Source organism: Nannobrachium achirus, assembly GCF_963921795.1.
Source record: "Nannobrachium achirus genome assembly, chromosome: 4".
Classification (NCBI taxonomy): domain Eukaryota; kingdom Metazoa; phylum Chordata; class Actinopteri; order Myctophiformes; family Myctophidae; genus Nannobrachium; species Nannobrachium achirus.
In genome coordinates this window covers 22,898,204-22,920,021 of record NC_137813.1, presented here as the reverse complement: position 1 = coordinate 22,920,021, position 21,818 = coordinate 22,898,204, and the positions used below count along the sequence as shown (strand labels likewise).

The 21,818-nt window shown below is 42.1% G+C and overlaps 1 protein-coding gene across 1 annotated transcript; it reads left to right on the top strand.

Annotated features, from left to right (window-relative positions):
• The first annotated feature begins 555 nt into the window (after positions 1-555).
• ldlra (low density lipoprotein receptor a) lies at positions 556-19,325 on the top strand. Its single transcript, XM_080724509.1, has 18 exons — positions 556-939; positions 5,398-5,523; positions 6,307-6,429; positions 8,095-8,475; positions 8,745-8,867; positions 8,988-9,110; positions 9,267-9,386; positions 9,912-10,037; positions 10,252-10,423; positions 11,217-11,444; positions 11,856-11,974; positions 12,127-12,266; positions 13,430-13,571; positions 14,066-14,209; positions 14,660-14,941; positions 15,358-15,429; positions 15,828-15,991; positions 17,551-19,325. The coding sequence occupies exons 1-18, from the start codon at positions 849-851 to the stop codon at positions 17,602-17,604; spliced, it is 2,730 nt and encodes a 909-aa protein (XP_080580635.1). The 5' UTR covers positions 556-848; the 3' UTR covers positions 17,605-19,325.
• The last annotated feature ends 2,493 nt before the right edge of the window (positions 19,326-21,818 follow it).

Below are 21,818 nucleotides of genomic sequence, written 5' to 3'. Positions count from 1 at the left end.
ATATTTTTAAGCGAACATTTGTAACTCACATTTTGCGTCTGGGGGTCTTTGGAACTAAATATTTTGAGATGGGGGGTCCGTGGCCAAATACATATCACTGACATGGAAACATAGAAACATTAGAAGGATTTGAAATATTCAAAGACTTGCAGAAATGTTCACGATTTAAAAAAATAGCAGATCTACAAGCTCGCAGCGCGGCACTCTGTGCACGAGTGCCGCGCTGTGAGCTTGTATATCTGCTATTTTTCAATAGTTAAAGCACAAAATGAGTGAATCCTTGTACCCAGGGCCCAGAATTGTTGTGCGACAACCCTGGGGTTAAACCAATACACCCATGATGAGTGTTAAAGGGTTAAACTCGTAGTAAAAAATGCCTCCCCGGAACTTAAGCCCCTCCCCTCATTGTAAAGCCATGTGTCTCTGGGATCACACCACTCCAAATCCCGCCTTCCCCTAGCCGGGGCCCCTCCTGGCCCCTCGCGGCCCCTCCCACCCTGGACCACATTGAAATGGGTCTGATGTTGTTGCCAAAACATTACAGTGTGACTGCAGCGTGAGCCCTGCATCCCCATCCATCCATCCATCCATCCATCCATCAGTCCATCCTCAGCCAAGCCGAGGAGGAGCATCCAACAGGCGGACCACCTCAGATCAGCAATTCGGGACGCGGGACCCTCCTGATCTGAACTGCCCAAACAACACAGTTTGTAGAGAAAGCAAACAGAGCAGGCACATCATCATCATCATCATCATCATCATCATCATCATCATCATCATCCTTATATTTACACTCTTATTCATTTGGCCATAGAAGGCATCAGGGATCTGCAGGGACTGCAGAGCAGATGATGTTGATATTATCAGCTCGGTTGAAAGCCATGGAACGACTGCTCTACGTGTCACTGGCTTTTCTCATCTGTCACCTTGCCCAGACAAGTAAGTTGGGGCGGAAATAAGCTATAGTCCTATTTGATGTTTTAATTGTAGCTTGCAGACGTGGTTCCCAAACTTTTTAAGTCGAGAGACCCAGAGAGAAATTAGACCTTACTCGGGCTCGAGCGCTCGACCCAAAGAAAAAGCAGAAAACATTTCTAATTCATGGAATTTCTTAGATTTCCATCCTCCAATGGGGGAAAAAAATCATTGAATTTAATTTTTCATGAATGTTTATTGAAAATGTTTCGAAATGATGACAATAATATTAGCCTAAAACAAAATTGTAGGAAACAAAATAGAAGGGAATCAGCAGGCTACCACTACAAATTGCGCATATCTGTTGTTAAACAGCGTGGGTGTTGAATTATTTATTTATTTAACTAATAATATTTTATAGACTAATAAAACATCCACGTCAATTTCCTTTATAGCCTACATTTAGTTAATAGCCAGTTTTTGTCTGTTTACGGGTTTAAATTGCCCACTCCTCTGACGGCATGTTGGGGGAGGGGTAATATTTTTCAAAATGTAGGTCAATTTTTTTCCCTGTCGTGTCCTGAAAAGACTCGAGGGGGGCTGGATTATTGTATGAATCATATTTTGTCAGAATTTAAAAAAGGAGACTTTATCTACCAGCATGCATGCAGCTTTTATCTCTCAATTCATTGACGTTTTAAAAGTATGTAGCCTATTTAAACCTATTTATTCTTTTAGCTTTTTGTTTTATTTTACCGGCGTTGGTAAAGAATCGAGCACCCTCATTGGTTGGTATAGAGGTCCGTCTAACTGTAGCCAATGAAGTTTGAAGAATGTGACCGCTGTACAATTAATTTATATTCCATGTGTAGCAGCAGCTTTGCCTACAGTGAGATTCTTGTTGAGGTGGAAATGATACAGCCCTACTACGGAGTATTGGCTTAATATGAAGGCATCAAGCTGTCAAACGGGGGTTTCGGTTTCGATGTTTACATTGATTGTTATTTATGACGTGAGAAAGGATGCTATTTATTTACAAATGCACCTTTGTATGAAATAACTAAACAACTGAAAGTTTAAATGTTTTTAATACCGGTAATTTGATCATTTATAAGTAGCCTATAACATTAGCTCTTGCAGGTGCACACAAATAGCCTATTACCCCCCTCCATTATGATTATAATTGTCCTAGTGTGGAGCTGACACATGATGCAATATCCAGCCTGTTTGCAGAAGCAAGGCTCAGCCTGTAGTCTCAACCATTTTAATTTCAAGGATCCATCAGTGTGATGTGCATCACTGAGCCCCATTTTATTCTATTCCTGGGACCCCCGATGACTGTTCATTTAACTCTAGGGAGTGTACATATGTAACTGCATGGACCCCTGTACAGTTGGTTCCTATCAATCATTTGGCTGGTGACCGTGCCTCACGTTTTTGTGATGCCCCAAAAACATGCTGACCCCCAAATCACTGAAATGGACAGAATCCCGGTCACACCCACCTTGACATAGAGTACTTTCCATGGTATTTGTCTTGAGGCAACATGCCAGAGTAGTGGTTTTCAACCAGTGGTCCGGGGACCTTGAGGGTTCCAGGTGGTCCCCAGCTAAATTATGGAGAGTTGGTAACCAAATGGACCTGTATAGACCATTTGAAAGTGTCCATTTTACGCTCTCTAGAGTTAAATTATTGTCAATTTACGCAAGTCTACACAATTAGAGAATGTTGAAGAATTGTTAATTGTTAATCTTATCCAGATCTCAGGGCCTGAGAGGCTAAATGTCATCAAATCGTCACTGTCGGGAAGAAACCTTGTATCTCCAAGTTTCAAAAATAGTATGTTCTTTCGTATTAAAGCCCTACTTTATCATACAAGAGTGTTGCACAAAAGTAGTGAAAATAGCAGATCTACAAGCACACAACGCCTCACGGTGCGAGGCGTTGTGTGCTTGTAGATAGGCTATTTTCACTATGTTTAAATCATTTTAAAATGATAAATACAAAACGAACGGTTTTGGACATACAAGGTTTCCACCCGATAGAGACGAAATGGTGGCCTGCAGCTCAAATGCAGAAAAAAATAATGGACCTTGATGTGAAAAAGGTTGAAACCCTCTGCACCAGAGTATTGGTTCAAGCACCTTTCCTAGAATCACGTTTAGGGATCGACCAGTGTGTTGAGAGAGAGGGCACATGGTAGAACGTGTTGGAACTGGTTCTCACCCAGCTTCACAACAGAACCCTGTGTTGTTGTGGTTTGGAGGACAGCAGCACCAGTCAGTGTTGGCTCAGTTCTATTGCCCCACATTGTCTATTGTTTTATCAGGACACCCGCACATATTGAGCCTTTCTCCAGAGTCCAGACTGAAGGCTTTTCATTATTTATGGCGTGTATGGGCCGAGGAGTGGAAAAAGATGAGTCTGTTCAAATGAAACCATAGATTAAAACCTCTATACTTATTGTAAACATGTCTGGGTCGGCACTTTACTTGGTCTGCTCCTTTAGTTTACACCGCCATATCTCTTAAAAGTGTTACAGTGTCTACAAGTGTTTGGAGCTTGTAGATTTGCCATTTTTGACAATTGTTCCCCCCAGAATAGGGATCCTAGGGTTCAAGTGTCCGCGATGACACGGTTTATACTCAGGCAGAAAGTGACTCTAAAGCGGCCTCTTAATCTGCTAATCTCCATCTGGTTAAACATGTAAGTCCCATATGTCCGTGCAGTTCAAGCAAGGAGACCTAATTAAAGTTGTGAAGCCAAATGGCTTATCAGAGTGTACAGGATTATAGTTTCCTCTCGGGGTATTTACCTGATAGCAGATCGATTGGGTACACCAGACATCAGAGACAGCATGCACTGCAAGCATGTCACAGCTCTGTGTTGTGTCCCTCCCCCCACAACAAAACTGATCAATCAATAACCCTGTCATCTTGTGGGTCAAGCCTGTTTTGAACCGTTGGACTTTAATCCCAAAAAATAAAGAAATCATTTAATTTACTTTTGGAATGATGAAGTCAAGACAGGCCCAGGGAGATAAGGGACAGGAACCACATGGACCGCCATAAAGCCATGGTGTTTACAATATAACCTGATTTATAGCAATAAAGATTGTTAGAAATTACAGTCATATCAGTATGTATCAGGCCAAGAACCATTTTCCCAAATATAAAATGGACTACATCCATTGAAATGGTACAGCCCCTCTTGCATGGAGTTGCCATGATTTAAACCTCATGCTTCAGTGTGACTGCACTGGGATTTACGATGTATAATAGATGCAGTTTTCATTTGCTTCTGGAATATTTTGCCTGGTGAGGATTGTAGCTTGACATGAATTGTTAATTACAACCGTGTGGTAAAAAAGGTAAAGAAAAGCAAAAAGCACCCTCGCTACTGCCTACTGGTCACCAGGTAGCGAAGCATTAGCGTGCCGAGCAATTTGCTAGAACCCTGCTGGTGGTGTGATTCTTTGACTCCTCCCTGCTGACCTCTGAACAGGAACAGGTGTCCATCCAGGGTTTCAAGGCCTGAGGGGGTAGGAGGAGAAGTCCCAAGGGCCCAGGCTACCTCTTGTTAGAGTGCTCTCTCTGGCCAGGGGCTCTGATGTACAGTATCTTAATTGGGTCTTTCTTGCAGTTCAGTGGGTTCAGGGGATCCATTAGAGCCGGCTGGGCCGGGGGCTGGAGAGTGGAGAGACTTACAAATCCTCTGAGAGGCGTAGAATGTCTTTGTTCAATGAATCTGAATGAACTCAATTCAGACTTGGTATGCGTTTGCTGACATGGAACCACAAACAGTGTCAAACGAGATATGCATTGTTGCACTTGTAAACCTGTCGAGTCTTGAAGACAGTCGGCAGTCATTACTAATCTCTCTTTACAAAGCTGTAGTTACCAAATCATCTGCCCTGGATAAACCGTCGTGAATTTGCCAGTAGGATGTACTGTACAGTATACAGTATGTCTGTGTACATAAGGGGCTTGTCAGAAGGTCATACAGCAACAGCACTTACAGTACCTCCTGAACCAACCCCCTGCTCCCCTGGTAGCATGTTAGCATCATGTATACCACGGCCCACTGCACAGGCCCTCCCCCCACTCACTGCCGCTGTGAAATATGGTTCAAAACACAACCGTGGCCAATTGTAACCTCTCACTTGAAGCAGTACCTTTTCTCTTTTTTTACAACATGGGACATTCCAGGTCACCGAGGAAAGATATTTGAGAACAGACCGCCAGCTCGACAGTTGTTCTCAAATACATCAACTGCCAGATGTTGCATGATAGAACAAGAGCCAGCATTTTCTATTTCAGCACTCGCTTCTATAAACAATTTATTCCTCGAGGGTTGCTCTCGCTTTCCAAGCTAATTTCTCTTCACGTGCAGTCGTCACTTTGCTTATGTGGACTGACCCTGATAGATGATGGACTGAAACAGCTGCATGTTTTGGCTCAACCTGTGCCCTTTTTGTCACAGACGGACTGACAACGTGTGGGAGCGGCCAGTTCCAGTGCGGCAATGGGAAATGCATCACAGGCCGATGGTTGTGTGATGGAGCAGACGACTGCGGAGACGGCACTGATGAGGTTCCTCAGACCTGCTGTGAGTGTCACGTTGCACAGTGCTTCATGGCTATCATATTGTCAGATCCCACAGTGCTTAATTCACCTGTTTAATAAGCAGTAACAGTAAGGGGGCAGAGATTCTCAACCTTTTGAATTTGAAAGACCCCCCAGTGTGATGTGCATTAGGCCATGGACCCCCATTTGATATACCCTTATTTATCTCTGTTTATCTCAGTTTACATTTCACTCTGAAAGTGTACAAACGGAACCAAATACATTTGGGTCCATTTGCACGCTCATAGTTACAGACCCGTAAGACAGTGGTTCTCAACCTCTGGGTCTGGATCCCCAGTGGGGTCCCCAAATTATTTTGGGGGTCCTTAGATGATTAACTTAATGTGCAATGTTGTTTTCTCACTCAACAGTAAGCAAACCAGCATAACGTTTAAGTATAAAGGCTATCTACACATTTCTAAAGTGACAATTTGAGGTATTTTAATACCTCTAAAATGACAAATTAAACATTGGCCAAATTGTCAAATATTAGAAGAAATTGTGAAAATAGCCGATCTACGTGCTCACAACGCCTGTAGATCAGCTATTTTCACAATATAACCGTGTTATACAAAATGTAATGCCTCAACTCTTAGTGCTTACTGCTTAGTCAGGGTGGGGGGGGTCCCCAGTTCAAATGTGATTATTTTGGGGTTCGCGGCCTGAAAAGGTTGGGAATCACTGCCGTAAGAGAGACACTCATGAATATGATGAGGAACTCTCTGTTATGGTTCTGATGTCCTTTTCTTGTTTGCTTTGTCTCCAGTGGACAAGACATGCAGACCAACAGAGTTCAGCTGCGGCGGGAGTCTAAACCAGTGTGTGCCGAGCACCTGGCACTGTGATGGAAAGGCAGACTGTGAGAATGGATCTGATGAGGAGGGCTGTGGTGAGTTGGACCGCTGTTGGAGTCTCACTGTGGCCATCTGTCTTCACTTGTTACTTCATTATTATGGTTTTACATCATTCCTCAGGACACTCTCAGTCCTAACCTACCCTAACATAACCTAACCCAGTGGTTCTCAATCTCAACCTTTTTGAGCGGTGGTCACAACGCTCCTATACGTGGCCGTGTGTGTGGGTCTCCGTCCGTCCTTCCGTGTCTGTATGTAGCCTAAACTTCGGCGCGTAACTAGTGCCGCACCATTTACGCCACTCGCGCAATATATACATCAAAATGTGCGGCTCGGCCGGGAATTGTGTGCTATTACCTTTCGTTCCGAAACTTCCGATCCGCCTTACCATGCCGACGTAATCGGCAAAAAACAACGCTTAATTGTCCCCATTGACTTATAATGGGACAATGCAAGAAATCACTTTCAAGTATTTTTCTCTCGTAAACCATAGGAGCTACAGTTTCAAACCTCGGAGAGGAGATTCATAATGATTTTAAGAATGAATCCAAAAATAATTACATCACTCGGCCTCATGGTGGCGCTATAACGGCCCACTTTGCGTTTTGCCCCGTAACTCTTGAACCGTAGATCGGAAAATTAAATTAAATTATTAAATTCTTTTTTCCCTGGATTCCTTGGGTCAAGACGCATCTCCCCATATAGGCCACGCCCATTTGCGCCAGGATAGATTTTCCGCCATCTTGAATTTTCTCCAAAACACACTTTTTGCTCCTTTTCCTACATATTTTCTTCAAATGTCACAAAAATCGGTACACATGATCTATGAGGTGGGTAAACCACCGCTCAGTTCACACGGGTGTGATTTTTACACCAAGTACCACCTCAGAAAATATCTGTCTCTCCAAGTACCACCATAATAACTGAAGTTAAAATACAGGTGTGAGACCTCCCCCATCCTATTCAGCTATGTACACAAAAGGCAAATCTGTGAACTTCCTGTGCAAACGGCGCTAGCATAGTCGCTTAGCCTAGTGCAGTTGCAACAGCCCTGCTGGAGAGACTCTGTCAGTGTCTAATCAGCTGAAGCAACTGACGATATTTCTAATGTGATTCATTTTTTGGGAGACCCATACCACTCAAGTACCACCAGTGGTACATGTACCACAGGTTGAGAACCACTGACCTAACCTAATCTACCTTACCCTACCACTACCCTAATCGAATCTAATCTAATCTAACATAACATAAACTACTGTATGCTAAACTAACCTACCCTAAACTGAAATAATATAATCTACCCTAATCTAACCTAACCGACCGTACCAGACTATAATATAAAGTAATATATGACCTGCCTTAATCTAACTGTAATCTGATTGTACTTAATATTTATAGAATACATAATCTAATTTAGATTAGATTATGTATTCTAATCTAATTTAGATTAGATTATGTATTCGATACATTTTATATTGTATTGCATGATTTTATTGTTGAAATCTTTGTGTGAAGCACAGGAAGACTAGCGACCACTTTGTGAAAGCGAATTAGAATAAAACATAAAGAATAATAAATAATCTAAACTAACTAACCTTTTCCTTCCTCCATTCCCTTACTTATCTCCACGCTGTTGAGTCATGATCGCTCCACCTTGCCCTGACGATCCGCTCCTTGTGTTTTCCCCCCTGCCGTTACAGCCCCTAAACAGTGCACGAGCACAGAGTTCCGCTGCGGGAGCGGCCAGTGCGTGTCCACAACGTTTGTGTGTGATGACGAGGCGGATTGTGACGACGGCAGCGACGAAGCGAGCTGCCCGCCCACCACCTGTAGCTCCGCCGCCTTCCAGTGCAACAACACGGTGTGTGTTCCCCGCCTCTGGGCCTGCGACGGAGATGCTGACTGCTCTGACGGCTCGGATGAATGGCCACAGAACTGCGGCGCCAAGAAGCCCAGCAGTGCCGCCACTCATCACTGCTCCCCGCTGGAGTTCCACTGCCGGAGCGGGGAGTGTATTCATAGCAGCTGGAGGTGCGACGGAGGGGCCGACTGCCTGGACCGATCGGACGAGGCAGACTGTAGTAAGTGGCCACCCCATTACAAGCTTATTATGACCTTATTATTATTCATATTCTTTTTCATGTTTGGTCTTAACATTTGATGCTGTGTTCTCTACAAATAACAGTATAATATCAAATATTTTATGTTGACCTTGAGTTCTGTCCATTATTGTAAACCACATCCCTGTCTGTCTGTCTTTCTCTCTCTCTCTCTCTCTCTCTCTCTCTCTCTCTCTCTCTCTCTCTCTCTCTCTCTCTCTCTCTCTCTCTCTTGCTCTCTCTCTCTCTAGCTCGCCCCACCTGTCGCCCAGATGAGTTTGAGTGTGACGACGGCACCTGCATTCCCGGCAGCCGGCAGTGCAACCATCAGTATGACTGTAGGGACATGAGTGACGAGACAGGCTGTGTTAACGGTATGAGGCTAGCCTTCTTCTACCCGCCCTCTACCTCTACCTCATCTGTATTTGGAATACATCAAATCTGTGTTCGTATTTTAGTGTCATAAATCCATTGTTGCCCTGTCTTCTCCGCAGCGACACATTGCGAGGGTCCAACCAGGTTCAAGTGCCGCAGTGGGGAGTGTATCACCATGGAGAGAGTCTGTGACAGAAAGCGCGACTGCAGGGATTGGTCAGACGAGCCCCTCAGAGAATGCGGTGAGAGGCGAGACCTTCATGACTAGCTAATTGCTAGCTTCACACGTTTAATGAGGGTGTTTGAAAGTGTAGAATGCCAGTTGCGCCTAAGGGAAAGGGACTGACAAAAAAAAAAAAAACTGACCTGAGATCCTTTTCGTTCTTTGTATGCTGCAGGTTCCAACGAGTGCTTGTACAACAATGGCGGCTGCTCCCACGTCTGCAACGACCTGAAGATTGGCTTTGAGTGCCGCTGTCCTGAGGGATACCACCTAGTTGATAACAAGCGCTGTGAAGGTACAAATACAAGAATTAGCCCTTTCAACCTGCTGTCCCTATTTTGGTTCATTATCGGCAAACATCTTCCAAAACTTTACAGAGTTTTTGATACAAAAATAAATAGATAGATACGGTATCTATTTTCAAAAGGATATACTGTATATACAGTATTTGTCATCACGTGACACCATATCATACGACGCAGTACAAAATATCACTTCATTGGTTTATTTATTTGTGTCAGCCAAAGGTACATGAAGTCACTTGTTAAGTAAGCAATACTTCATGTCCGTGCCAGCGTAACGACCATGCCAATGTGAACTTCAGACATTTACTGCAATCAATGTATTCAGTGGCGCAAACCCCTGTGCTGGCAACCGCACTAGTGTAGGGATGGTGAAAGGGATTATGTCTACTGCTGATGAAATGTAAATGTTGATGACTCAACACTGTTCCAACTTCCAACTCTCAATGATGGTTGATGCCGGTGTTTTCAGCCTGTCAAAAAAACGACTATATATTTCTACTGTCCATTCTTTGCAGATATTGATGAGTGTGAAAACCCGGACATCTGCACCCAGATCTGTGTCAACCAGATAGGTGGCTACAAGTGCGAGTGTCAGGAGGGTTACCAAGTTGACCCGGCAACCAAAGCATGCAAAGCCATTGGTAAATTAAATCTTTTGGAGTTTGTTGTAGTAGTTTGTTTGCTAGATCAAGTTAAAAAAATATTATAAAGTATGCCAATGTATTTGATTATTTAACATTATTTCAGTTTATAAAGAATTATATTTCCATAATCTTCCCCAACCATTAGATAACTCTGAATAAGTATTTGCCTTAACTTAAAGACAAACACTCATGCTCTTGTTTGATTGGGTAGGAACCATAGCCTACCTGTTCTTCACCAATCGTCACGAGGTCAGAAAGATGACTTTGGACAGGAGTGAGTACACGCGTGTCATCCCCCGTCTGAAGAACGTGGTGGCTCTGGACATGAACATGGCGGGCAAGGAGATCTACTGGTCGGACATCTCCCAAAAGAAGATCTACAAGTGAGCGGGAACCCCTCGTCTTTACCTCCAGTGCTGAATGGGCCCACTTAATTTGATCACCAAACACCAAAATTAAAAAAATATCTTTCTCAGTTCTCATTCCTAACCTTTCTCAATGCCAGTAGTGTAAAGTAACTAAGTACATTTACTTAAGTAATTTTGAAGTATTTGTACTTTACTTGAGTATTTCAAATTTCCAATACTTTTACTTCTACTCCACTACATCTCAGATCTAAATATTGTACTTTTACTCCACTACAATGTTTGGAAACTTTAGTTACTAGTTATTTTGCAGGTACAAATTATGATATTATAAAACATACATAAACCATTTTAGCTCTATTTTATTCCTTGGCTATTTGGAAATAGCCGACAACTCGTCACGATGCAACGCGGTGTGAGCTTGTAGATCTGCTATTTTCAAACATATTGTACTTTTACTTTTAGTACTTTATGTACTTTTACTCAAGTACATTTTGAATTCCAGACTATTACTTGTAAGGGTGCCCTCACACCAAAATACCTTTGAGAGTGGAATCTGCGTTCCGCCAATGCATTTCAATGAGAATGGAGCGGTTTCATGCCAGTAGAGTAAAACCACTCCATTCTCATTGAAATGCATTGGCGGAAGGTGGATTCCACTCTCATACAATAGGTATTTTGGTGTGTGTGCACCCTAACAGAATATTTCCACATTGCAGTATTGATACTTTTACTTAAGTAAAGAATGTAAGTACTTTCTCCACCACTGCTCAATGCCCATCTTTTTTTCCATTCTTCCTGGTGAATCCAGAGCTCCCATGGACACGGCAGCAGACTCCAGCCAGCACAACGTGGTGATTGACAGTGACATTGATGCTCCCGAGGGCATCGCCTACGACTGGATCCATGGAAACCTGTACTGGACGGACAGCATCCGCAGCACCATCTCAGTGGCCACCGCCGACGGGAGCCGCCGCAAAACCCTCTTCCACCAAGACTTAGCCAAGCCCCGCGCAATAGTGGTCGACCCCCACAGCAAGTAATAACAATAGCCTACTGTTTCTACCGATACAGTGACAAAATCAAACATTATACCATGTCAATCATACTCCCAGTTATACCAGTAAGACTCCCTAATCCGGAGATAAGCGACCGCCAGGTCGCAGCGTGATTTTAGGCCAAAATGTGTAGGAGCAGTGTCCAAAAATGTGTTTGAAAAAATCGACCTGATAGTGCCGCTATATGGGACAGATCCATGTTGATGACATGAGTGTAGACATACTGTGTACCGCTTTGTGCGATTTTAGGCCAAAATCAGTTGGATCAGTTTCCAAAAATGTATTTTGCAAAAATGATATGATATGATATGATATGATATGATATGATATGATATGATATGATATGATATGATATGATAGATAATATAATATATTTTCTTCTGTGTTCATAGCTTCATGTACTGGACAGACTGGGGAACTCCAGCCAAGATTGAGAAGTCAGGGCTCAACGGAGGAGCCCGCTATCCATTGGTCACCGACAACATTGTGTGGCCTAATGGAATTACACTTGGTAAGCTCTAACAGTTGACTTCTCATTGTTGGTGTGCAGGTTGGAATTCAAGGTTCAGTGTTCTCACAGCACATTTAGTTTTTTTTGCTTGTCTGCCTGTTTGTGAGTGACCGTAGTCTAACCTGTTGTTATCCCCTCCCCCGCCTCCTCAGACCTGCTTAACCACCGGCTTTACTGGGTGGACTCCAAGCTCCACACCCTCTCCAGTATCGATGTGCATAACGGAGGGCGTCGTACGCTCATCATAGATGAGAACAAGCTGGCCCATCCTTTGGGCATCACTGTTTTTGAGGTAAGCTCCTTCAGCCCACTCAGAATTGGCTGTGTGCAGAACTAGAGTACTTGTTTCTCGAAGGTGGCATAACCCATTTCCGGTTCAGTTTCCCTTAGCTTCGCTTGTTTGCCACCGCCAACCTGCATGACAGTCATGCAGGTTTCCAGTTAAAATCTGCTGGCGTGCCAGTCAAGCAAAGCTCTGGAAATCTGAACCGGAGATGGGTTACAGTATGCCACCTTCAGGAAACAGAGACTACAGTTATACACAAAGGAGTGTAGTAAACTACCTATGTTCCTTCCTGCATCCCTATGTTCCTTCAAAAGTAACACTATCCTCAACCCTAATATTATCCCTAGTGAAAGAGAGACAGAGAGAGTGAGAGAGTGAGAAAGTAGAGTGACTATGGAAAAGGAAGGAGGGGGGCAGAAGGTGACAAAGAGAACTTGGTCAGAGGCGGTAGAGGAGCAGACCGTGACTAATACAGCCGTACCATAAACTGTTTACTGCAGCTGTGTAAACTGTAATGGTGATGCAAAACTTGACAGGTTTCAACATTGCTTTCCTAGCTTGGGCATGTCATTGCGACCGTAGGTCGCAGTTTACTATCAGAACCGTCACAGCTTGTCCGTATACGTCCGCCCATATCTGTGTGGCTGGTTCTACAGACATCTTCATGTGCATAAAAGGGATTGTATGTATGATGTCAGATGTCATAGACGTCATAGGACTTTCGCATAACAAATAACTGAGTAAGCAATGCTGTGAGAGCCCAAACATGCTTAGCATGTTTGGGCTCTCACAGCATTATCTCCATATACTTTATGGGTACCAGCCAGGGGTCTCCATATACAGTATGGGTAACTGGTCCTATATATATCACTGGCCAGATGGCCAAGAAATGGCGCGACCTCACCCTTTAGGGCGAGGTCGCTTGTCGCCCTGAGGCGTCTTACTAGTTATAGTAGGTTCAAAAAAATATTTTCTTTTCTCCAAAAGAGTGAAAATAGCAGATCTACAAGCTCACATGTTTTGATGCCATCTGTTTCTCTATCTTCCAAAAATATGCTTAAGGCTTAAGTGGTAAAAGAAATTTCAAAGCTATTCTATTCCACTTCATGCATTGAGACCAGCAGACCACCTTTTATTAATTCTTAACAAGCTGTGCTTCATGCATCTAGGAAAGAGTGTTCTGGACAGACGTCAGCAACAATGCCATCCTGAGTGCCAACAGGATAACAGGGGGTGACATCAGAGCCTTGGTGGAGCACCTGTCATCTCCAGAGGACATTGTTCTGTACCACAACCTCAAGCAGCCTGCTGGTAAGCATACTCTTCTGGGCTTCAAACTTCTCAAAATGTCCGGTGGGCTTCAAGGCCAGGGGTGTAGATTATGTTTTTGCCCCTGTATGTCTGTCTGTGTTCTGTCTGTTCTGCGGCTAATCTTGCCACAAACACACACTACTGGACCAATCAGCATCAAAGTTCTTTGCTCATGCTGCCGGTAGGTCAACACCAGGTCACAATGGCCAAGGGTCACATTGACCGAGGGTCACATTGGCCAAGCTTTGCATCCCGCTAAGCTTAGTTTGGCCAATGTGACCCTGGTTGTACAACAAACTTTGCACAAACGGACAGGAACTTGTCTGTAAACGATGCGTAACCTACCTCTGCATATTGCAAAGGTCATTATAATGTTCTCCAGTACAGGTCTATTTGTAACTATGCTGTATAGTTTACATCCTATGCTCTATCCATCCAGCCTCTCTGCAAAAGCGCAGAAATGTGTTTGTAAAATATTCTCCTGTCTATTGCAGGAAGGGATGTGTGCAGGGCGGCCAACGGAGGCTGTGAGTTCCTGTGTCTACCAGCTCCTCAAGTAGGAAGACATTCCCCAAGATACACTTGTGCGTGTCCTGATAACATGATGCTAGCCAGAGATATGAGACAGTGTGTACCAGGTATGTCAATTGACTTAATTTGTGAATGAACTAGATAAAGTAATTAAGGCTAATTTTTATTCTTTGTCATTCAAGATAAACACATCGTCTTGGACGAACGACACTTGTCGAAAGGGTTGTATGACAAAGCATATATAGTTGCTGTCGGGTGGAAACCTTGTATGTCCAAAACAGTTGGTTTTGTATTTATAATTTTTTTAATGATTTAAAATAGTGATAATAGCAGATATACAAGCACTTGTAGATCTGCTATTTTCACTAGTTTGTAGTCTTGTATGATGAAGCAGGGTTTTACTTTACAAAAAACATACAAATTTGATATGAGGTTTCTGCCCGACAGTGACGATATATTATCTTTAGCCTCTATAAAAAAAAATCTCTTTTACTGAATGCCTTATTAGCACCCAGCACACACATTTGTCTTGACTCTTGCTCTTCCTCATGTTCCAGCCGTGCCAACGCCCCAGGTTCCTGTGACCACCCCGGTGCAGCCACCAACAGAGCCAGATAGGACTACACCCAAGCTCCTGGTCCCCACCACCACCAGGGCACCTGTCATAGTCCCCGTCACCACAGCCAAGCCAGCGCCACGCACCACCCCCAGGGCCGTGGTGAAGACCACCACTGCATCACCGGTAGCCAGGACAACAACCCAGCAACCGGCGAAGCCCAGGGTCCCTCAGACCACTAAAGCAGCCCAGACAACTACAAAAGCTCCCGTCACCTCTCATGGTAAAACCTTTGGTTACGTCTGTGTCATGGAATGTATTGTATTACTTTTGCGTTACTTTTGTGTTATCCTCACAACCACCTCCAAAGCACAGTAGGATGGGGCATAATATTAAATGGAAGAGACTAGAGGGTAGGCCAGATGCAATAGAATAGGGACAATAATGCTATTGCTATTAAAATGCTAATTTAGTAACCTAAATTTCACTGTAAACAACTCAGAAGTGGCCGGCCCCTTTAAATAGATAATAGTCATTGGTGTACATGAATTCGTTATTTGCTTTAAAATGTTTCGGCTGCTACTTTAAATTACCCAAAAACTGATTCTTGAGTAGTTTGTTGGACATTTCATAATTCATCATTTGTGTGCCTGTATTGCAAGCGTAACGCATATTCTTGTATTTTTCTCTCCTCACCAGGTGTACTTCATGAGGCCGTACTCGAGACTGCTCCTACCACCCCACCAGCCCTGTATATTGTCTTACCTTTGGGTTAGTAGCTTAGCATCTCATACGCTTCTCATCTCTGCACACATTAAATACTGATAAAAATAAATACACAATAAAAAATATATATTCAGAACTTTTCTGAACCAATTCAGTCCTGAGGCCGATTCTACAATAATCTTCTAAATCAGTTTTCTGGGAAAAAAAACGTTGCCATATCAGTGATGTCAAGATATATATATTTGGCCGCCGACCCCATCTCAATATATTTTGTTCCAGGGACCCCCGGTAGCAAAGATTTGAGTTAAAAAAGTTTGCTTTAAAAATTCAATTGCACAAATTTGCCACGAAGTGACGCGCTATGAGCTTGTATATCTATCATTTTTGAATAACCAACCAGTAGGTTTAAGTTTGATGTCTCTATTTTCTTCCCCGGCGTTCAGTGATCCTATGCATGGTGGCCTTCAGTGCTGTGCTGGTATGGAGGAACTACAGGCTGAAGAACACTAACACCATCCACTTTGACAACCCTGTGTACCAGAAGACCACCGAGGACCAGGTGCACATCTGCAGGAGCCACAGCCCCGACGGTTACTCCTACCCAGCGGTACGTCTGTTGGGTCAAACTGGTCCAGGGGGCTAGGCAAGGGGACTAAAATAATATCCATATACGATGTTATTGCAATTCTTTTAGTCCAAATGTTACCTTATTTGGTTTACTAGATGCTCGGCTACCCTTGCCGAATCTGAAGCCGGTGGGGCGAACGGTTCTCGAGATACGCGGTTTACAGACAGACAGACAGACAGACAGACAGACAGACAGACTCACAGAGACTTCTCGCATTTATTGTAAGATTAGTGAGTGGGATCACTCACATCCATGTGCATTCCTGTGTATGTGCCAGCTATAACCACGCCATTGATTTTCAGCACTTAAAGGACGACTTCACCCATTTTCAAACTATCGTCATATAATTTGGCCTCAATATAATAATAATATTATTATAATGAGCATTAGACTCATTATAATAATATTATAATGAGCATTAGTGAAGACCAATTATATTGGTACCATTTAGTAGAAGAAAAAAATGTTTTGTGCATTTTATCATGCATTAGTGAGGACAAATTACAGTATATGAAGATAGGTTGAAAATGGCTGAAGTTGTACATTAACCTTGAAACTTGAAAAGATGTTTGGGTTCTAGTGCACAGCATGATGAGATTCTATCCTCTTTCTCTGTCTCTTTTTCTGAATTCTCCTCAGATATCAGACGATCAGCAAAAACCTCTTCGCTGATGAACATTTCCTCTCCTCTAGTGTGTCCCTTATGTTTCTCTCTGACTCATCTCTAATCTGCTCTCTCTAATCTAACACCTTCCCATTCTAACCTAATCTAATCTACCTGCTATAAATGTTCATACTGTTTAGCCACACATGATAATACGTAGCCACGCCTGACTCAAAAATAACTCGCAGATAACTTTGTTGAATAGGATGGCCTTTCACCCACCCAGTGTTGATTTCGTCGACTAAAAGTATGACGAAAAATGTGTGTCGATGTCGACTGCGTTTTTTTCACTGACGAAAACTAAATAATAACTAAATAAAAACTAAGCTGTGATGACTAAAACTAAGACTAAAGATATTGACAATTTCGTCAACAAAATAAAACTAGACTAAAACGTTAGGGAGGGACTAGTGGAGGAGAAAGTAATTTTATGTTTGGTTGCTCTCAGGTGTTGCATGCTGAAAATAGCAGATCTACAAGCTCACAACGCGTCGCAACGCGACGCGTTGTGAGCTTGTAGATCTGCTATTTTCAGCATGTAACCAAGTGTAAAATCAGTCATTATGATGCCATCAAGGCCTGCTAAAATACATTTTAGTTGACTAAATCAACTGTAGATTTAGTTAACTAAAATCTCATGATATTTAGTCAACTAAAATTTGACTAAAACTAAAACTTTTCAGAAGACTAAATTATGACTAAAACTAAATGAGATTTTATTCAAAAGACTATGACTAAAACTAAATCAAAATTTGCTGTCAAAAACAACACTGCACCCACCGCCATGTTACTTTCACCCATCTTGTGTATTAACACATTTGTGTATTGTATTAGATTACTGATCTAATTCTCACCTTTATTTGTGTCCTATCAGAAACAAATTGTGAGCCTGGATGAGGAGGCCGACAACCCAGCCTTTGAGAACTGAGGACCACAGGAGTAACAGAGCCTTGATAATAAGCTATGTTGGAAGTTGTTTTATTTGAATATTTGAAGGTTAAATATTTTCAACCTCACAGCCACAACAAAATTGAAGAAGAAACCAGCTCTGGTTATAATGAAAGCTCGAACCACGATATATCCTCAAGCCAAACACCACGGTGAAGGGAAGACGGTTTTGCCTATCCGTCGCACACAGCATTCCTCCACATCCACAGTGGACCAGCGTGAAAGTTTGTGTGTTATCATTCCCGGCCAAACGCCACAGTAACTCTTTATCCAAACAATGATGCCTTATAACAGAAGACTGTCCTTCTGTCAAAGCCACAACATGAAAGAACAGCATTGACTTGGAACAGAAGTGACCTCTGTTGCTACTAATGGAAGTTCTCTGTCAGCTCTTGGCGCGTGGAGCTCAACAACGCTGTGTTGTAAATCACTAGCATCGATGTTTATTTTGATAGAAAGCGAGTTATACATTGCTCAAGGAACGTGATCATGCCTTGCACTATTTCCAGATAGATTCTATTTTTATTCTTCACAAAACTAAACAAAAACATTAACATGAGAGATTTGTCCCACAGCAAACACTACCACTGAATATAAATGAATGGTAATGGGAATTATCGATTAGAATTCAAATGAACAGACAGGGATATTATCCAGTGTGACCTATAATGCCAGTATAGGTCCCACACAAACACACACACAGACACACAGTAACACACCTATCCATTGTTTATTTGCCGTGGTTATGGTTAAATGAATGAACTGTAAACTTGACCTATCACCAAATGTCTTATGAGTTCAGTCACTGGGGCTGTAGCCAACTGGCCAAGCAGCCATTTGATAAATCTGGGGGCTCTTGTGGTCCATTTCTGTCTAACTGGAGGTCTAGATGCTAGAGGTTAGTGTTGAAAAATCATCCTGTTCTTCTTCCTCCATTTTCCCCTCATTGCCCAATAGTTTCCCCACTTTATGGATCACTTGGTTGAAATGTGAAACATTCCTCGATGGCAGGCTAAAGCATAAGTCTTCACACGGCCGTGTCGCTCAACAGAAATACGCCATTTTCACCTGAAACTTTCCGCTGAGCAACATGAGCATAAAAAGAAACCTCAGGTGAGGCGAAGCCGTATGATCCTATGATCAATGGAGCCACGATGTGCAGGCTCGTGTGTATTCACAATACTCCCATAGGACCTGCAAATCCATTCGCTTTTGTTCTCGCTTGCATTCCTGAATGCCTGAAAGGCTTCTCCTATATACAGTAGTTCTCACAAGCTATCCAGGGTTATTTTGTATCTGTGACAAATGTGTGCCTTTTTAACCACTTAATGTTTATCACCTTAATGTTGGTGCTATTGAAATCCAAGGATTTGTATAAAATCAACATGCCTGTTTGTTTACAATATATAAGGGAAGTGACAGTGTTATTGTAAGTCGGGTTAAACCTGACAGTTGTAATACTGAGTGTTGCACACTGTAGCAGGGTGTAGCAGATCAAATGCTAGTGAAGCCATGTAGAGAAATTCGCAAATAATCGTCCTTTTACATTTGTCAACTAACAGCGCAGATAGAGAATGTGTAAATACATTGTTCATAAATGTAAATATGTGCTCTGTCTTTTTGGTTCATAATGTTATTGTGTAGTTTGTTGTATACTTTGAAATGTTTGCTGTACATAAATAAATGCTTCTATTTATTCTAGACTTTCTCAGCATTCAGTTTTGTGAAAACCTTCCCTCCATGGAAGCCAGCAAAAAGTTGGCTTCCATGCCAGGTTCATAGCTGAATTAGAGGCCACCTGGGAAAAAGAAGGTCCCAGGTTCAAGCCCTGGCTTGGTGTCAGGGGTGTCGCACCAAATTCTAGGCCCTGGGTACTTTAACTATTGAAAAATAGCAGATATACAAGCTCACAGCGCGTCTGCGAGCTTGTAGATCTGCTATTTTTTTTTTATTGTGAAAACTTGTGCAAGTCTTTGAATATTTCAAATCCTTCTAAGGTTTTTGTGAAAAAACTATGTTTCTATGTCAGTCGTGCTCAAACTTTTTCACGTGAAGGACCCCCAAAATAATATGTATTTGGCCACAGACCCCCATCTAAAAATATTTAGTTCCAGGGACCTCCCAGAAGCAAAACTTGAGTTACAAATGTTTGCTTAAAAAATACAATTATTTATTCAAAGATTTGCACAGATTTTCACGACTTTTCAAAAATGCAGATCTACAAGCTCGCAGCGCGGCACTCTGTGTCCTTGAGCAAGACTGCATTCAGTCTGACCACTTGAGCAGCAATCAGCTGAGTGAGGCTGAAAACCAAACTTTCCCTGTGGGACCAATGATTTGAACAGCCATGTAATAAAGTTAATTTGCATTAGAGATAAATCTAATGTTTCTGTACAAGTGTGAAGTAAGTAAAGTCATGTAAAATACATGCCCTATAGTTTTGTATTTCCAGAATGATTTGATTTGTAAATAAAATGTTCTAAGACACCTTTGAGTTTGAGTTGTCCATCCCACCTTCTCCGATAATCCCTTTTATTTTAAACCAAAATAACATAGCATTTCATATTGTACATAAAAACACATACACCATGATATATTACATAAAATGTTATCTTGATTTATTTTTCAGCTTTCCATTATATATGTTTGTAAAGTCAAGTCACTAGTATCCTGTTTAATTTATTTCAGCTTCTGTAGGCTACATTTACATAACATACAAACAAGTGTTACTGGGTCAGTTCGTTCTGCCCTGTGGAAATGTCTTATCATGTGCCACGTGAGAGTGTAATGAAAATTTACAACCATTGCCCACCATGTTATTTTTTGGAATGCACACACATACTGTAGTCGTTATCACCGGTGGGAGTAGTCAATTTCTGATAAACACATGTTTGTTTGTTTGTTTTTTTGGGGGGTACAAATGTCAAAAGCTAGTTTGAAACATTTCAAAAATTGATCTAAAAATTGTCAGCTATATAAGGTGAGGTAGATAGCATGGCCTCGTTCAGTATGAGATATACCATAATGTTTTGATGTTTCCAAGCCTTGTGAGATCACAACAACCATCACTGATGTGGTACAAACTGGTACACTGTGACGTCTTGGTTGACATACCATGAATAAACAAGGCCAGGTTTTTACAGAGGTTATTGAACTCATTGCTATCTTTACAAGCAGAAATAAAAACAGAAGCTCAGAAGACCCATGATGACAGGCATGATCATGTCCTGTACAATTAAATGTGAACCTGTATGATTAAACAGACACCTGTATGATTTGATTAAACACACCAAAAACTAAAATCTGAGATGGGAAATTAGATAAATATGATACACAACTACATATTTTCTTCACACACTCCGTAACAAAATGATGGCGCAATAATACTGAACAGCAGCTGCCATGCTCTGGTCAGCACTGACGCAAGTACATACATGTAGCCTACATGTGAATGTTATTGTCCTCTAGGGACGCCTCGCCTCCCTCCATCTTCTGTCCAATCGTTGAGCCCATATCTGCCCACCACAAAACAAGCTGATATGACTACTACCCGTTTAAAGCCCACCATGACTCACCTAAATTCCAACACACATTTTGGATGGCCCAGGGTAGAAAACAGGTAAAGCAAATATCAATGTGATGGCTATTTAATTTAGAACAGGTACACATTATTGTGTATCATAATTTTATGCTTTAACTATTGAAAAATACCAGATATACAAGCTCACAGCGCTGCGAGCTTGTAGATCTGCCATTTTTGAAAAATTGTGAAAATTAGAATTTTGACCCGATTCTATGAGTGTCTTTTGAATCCTTCTAAGGTTTTTTGAAAAACCTATGTTTCTATGTCAGCAATCTGGCCAGCCATCGTCAAAGAAAATGTCCTTTTCACTTAAATGGAGCTCAGTTAGTCTGTTCTTGAGAGACTACTATGTCAGTGGTTCTCAAACCTTTTCATGTGAAGGACCCCCAAAATGATATTTATTTGGCCACGGACCCCCATCTCAAAACATTTAGTTCCAGGGACCACCCAGAAGCAAAAGTTGAGTTACAAACGTTCGCTTTAAAAATACATATATTCAAAGATTTGCACACATTTTCACAACTTTTTCAAAAATAGCAGATCTACAAGCTCGCAGCGTGGCACTCGGTGCCGCGCTGTGAGCTTGTATATCTGCTATTTTTCAATAGTTA

Excerpts from the sequence above, each read along its gene's own strand:
- ldlra (XM_080724509.1), top strand. The coding sequence starts at position 849 with ATGATGTTGATATTATCAGCTCGGTTGAAAGCCATGGAACGACTGCTC. Across the intron at positions 9,387-9,911 it reads TGATAACAAGCGCTGTGAAG|ATATTGATGAGTGTGAAAAC; the intron begins GTACAAATACAA and ends CATTCTTTGCAG. Across the intron at positions 13,572-14,065 it reads CAACCTCAAGCAGCCTGCTG|GAAGGGATGTGTGCAGGGCG; the intron begins GTAAGCATACTC and ends TGTCTATTGCAG.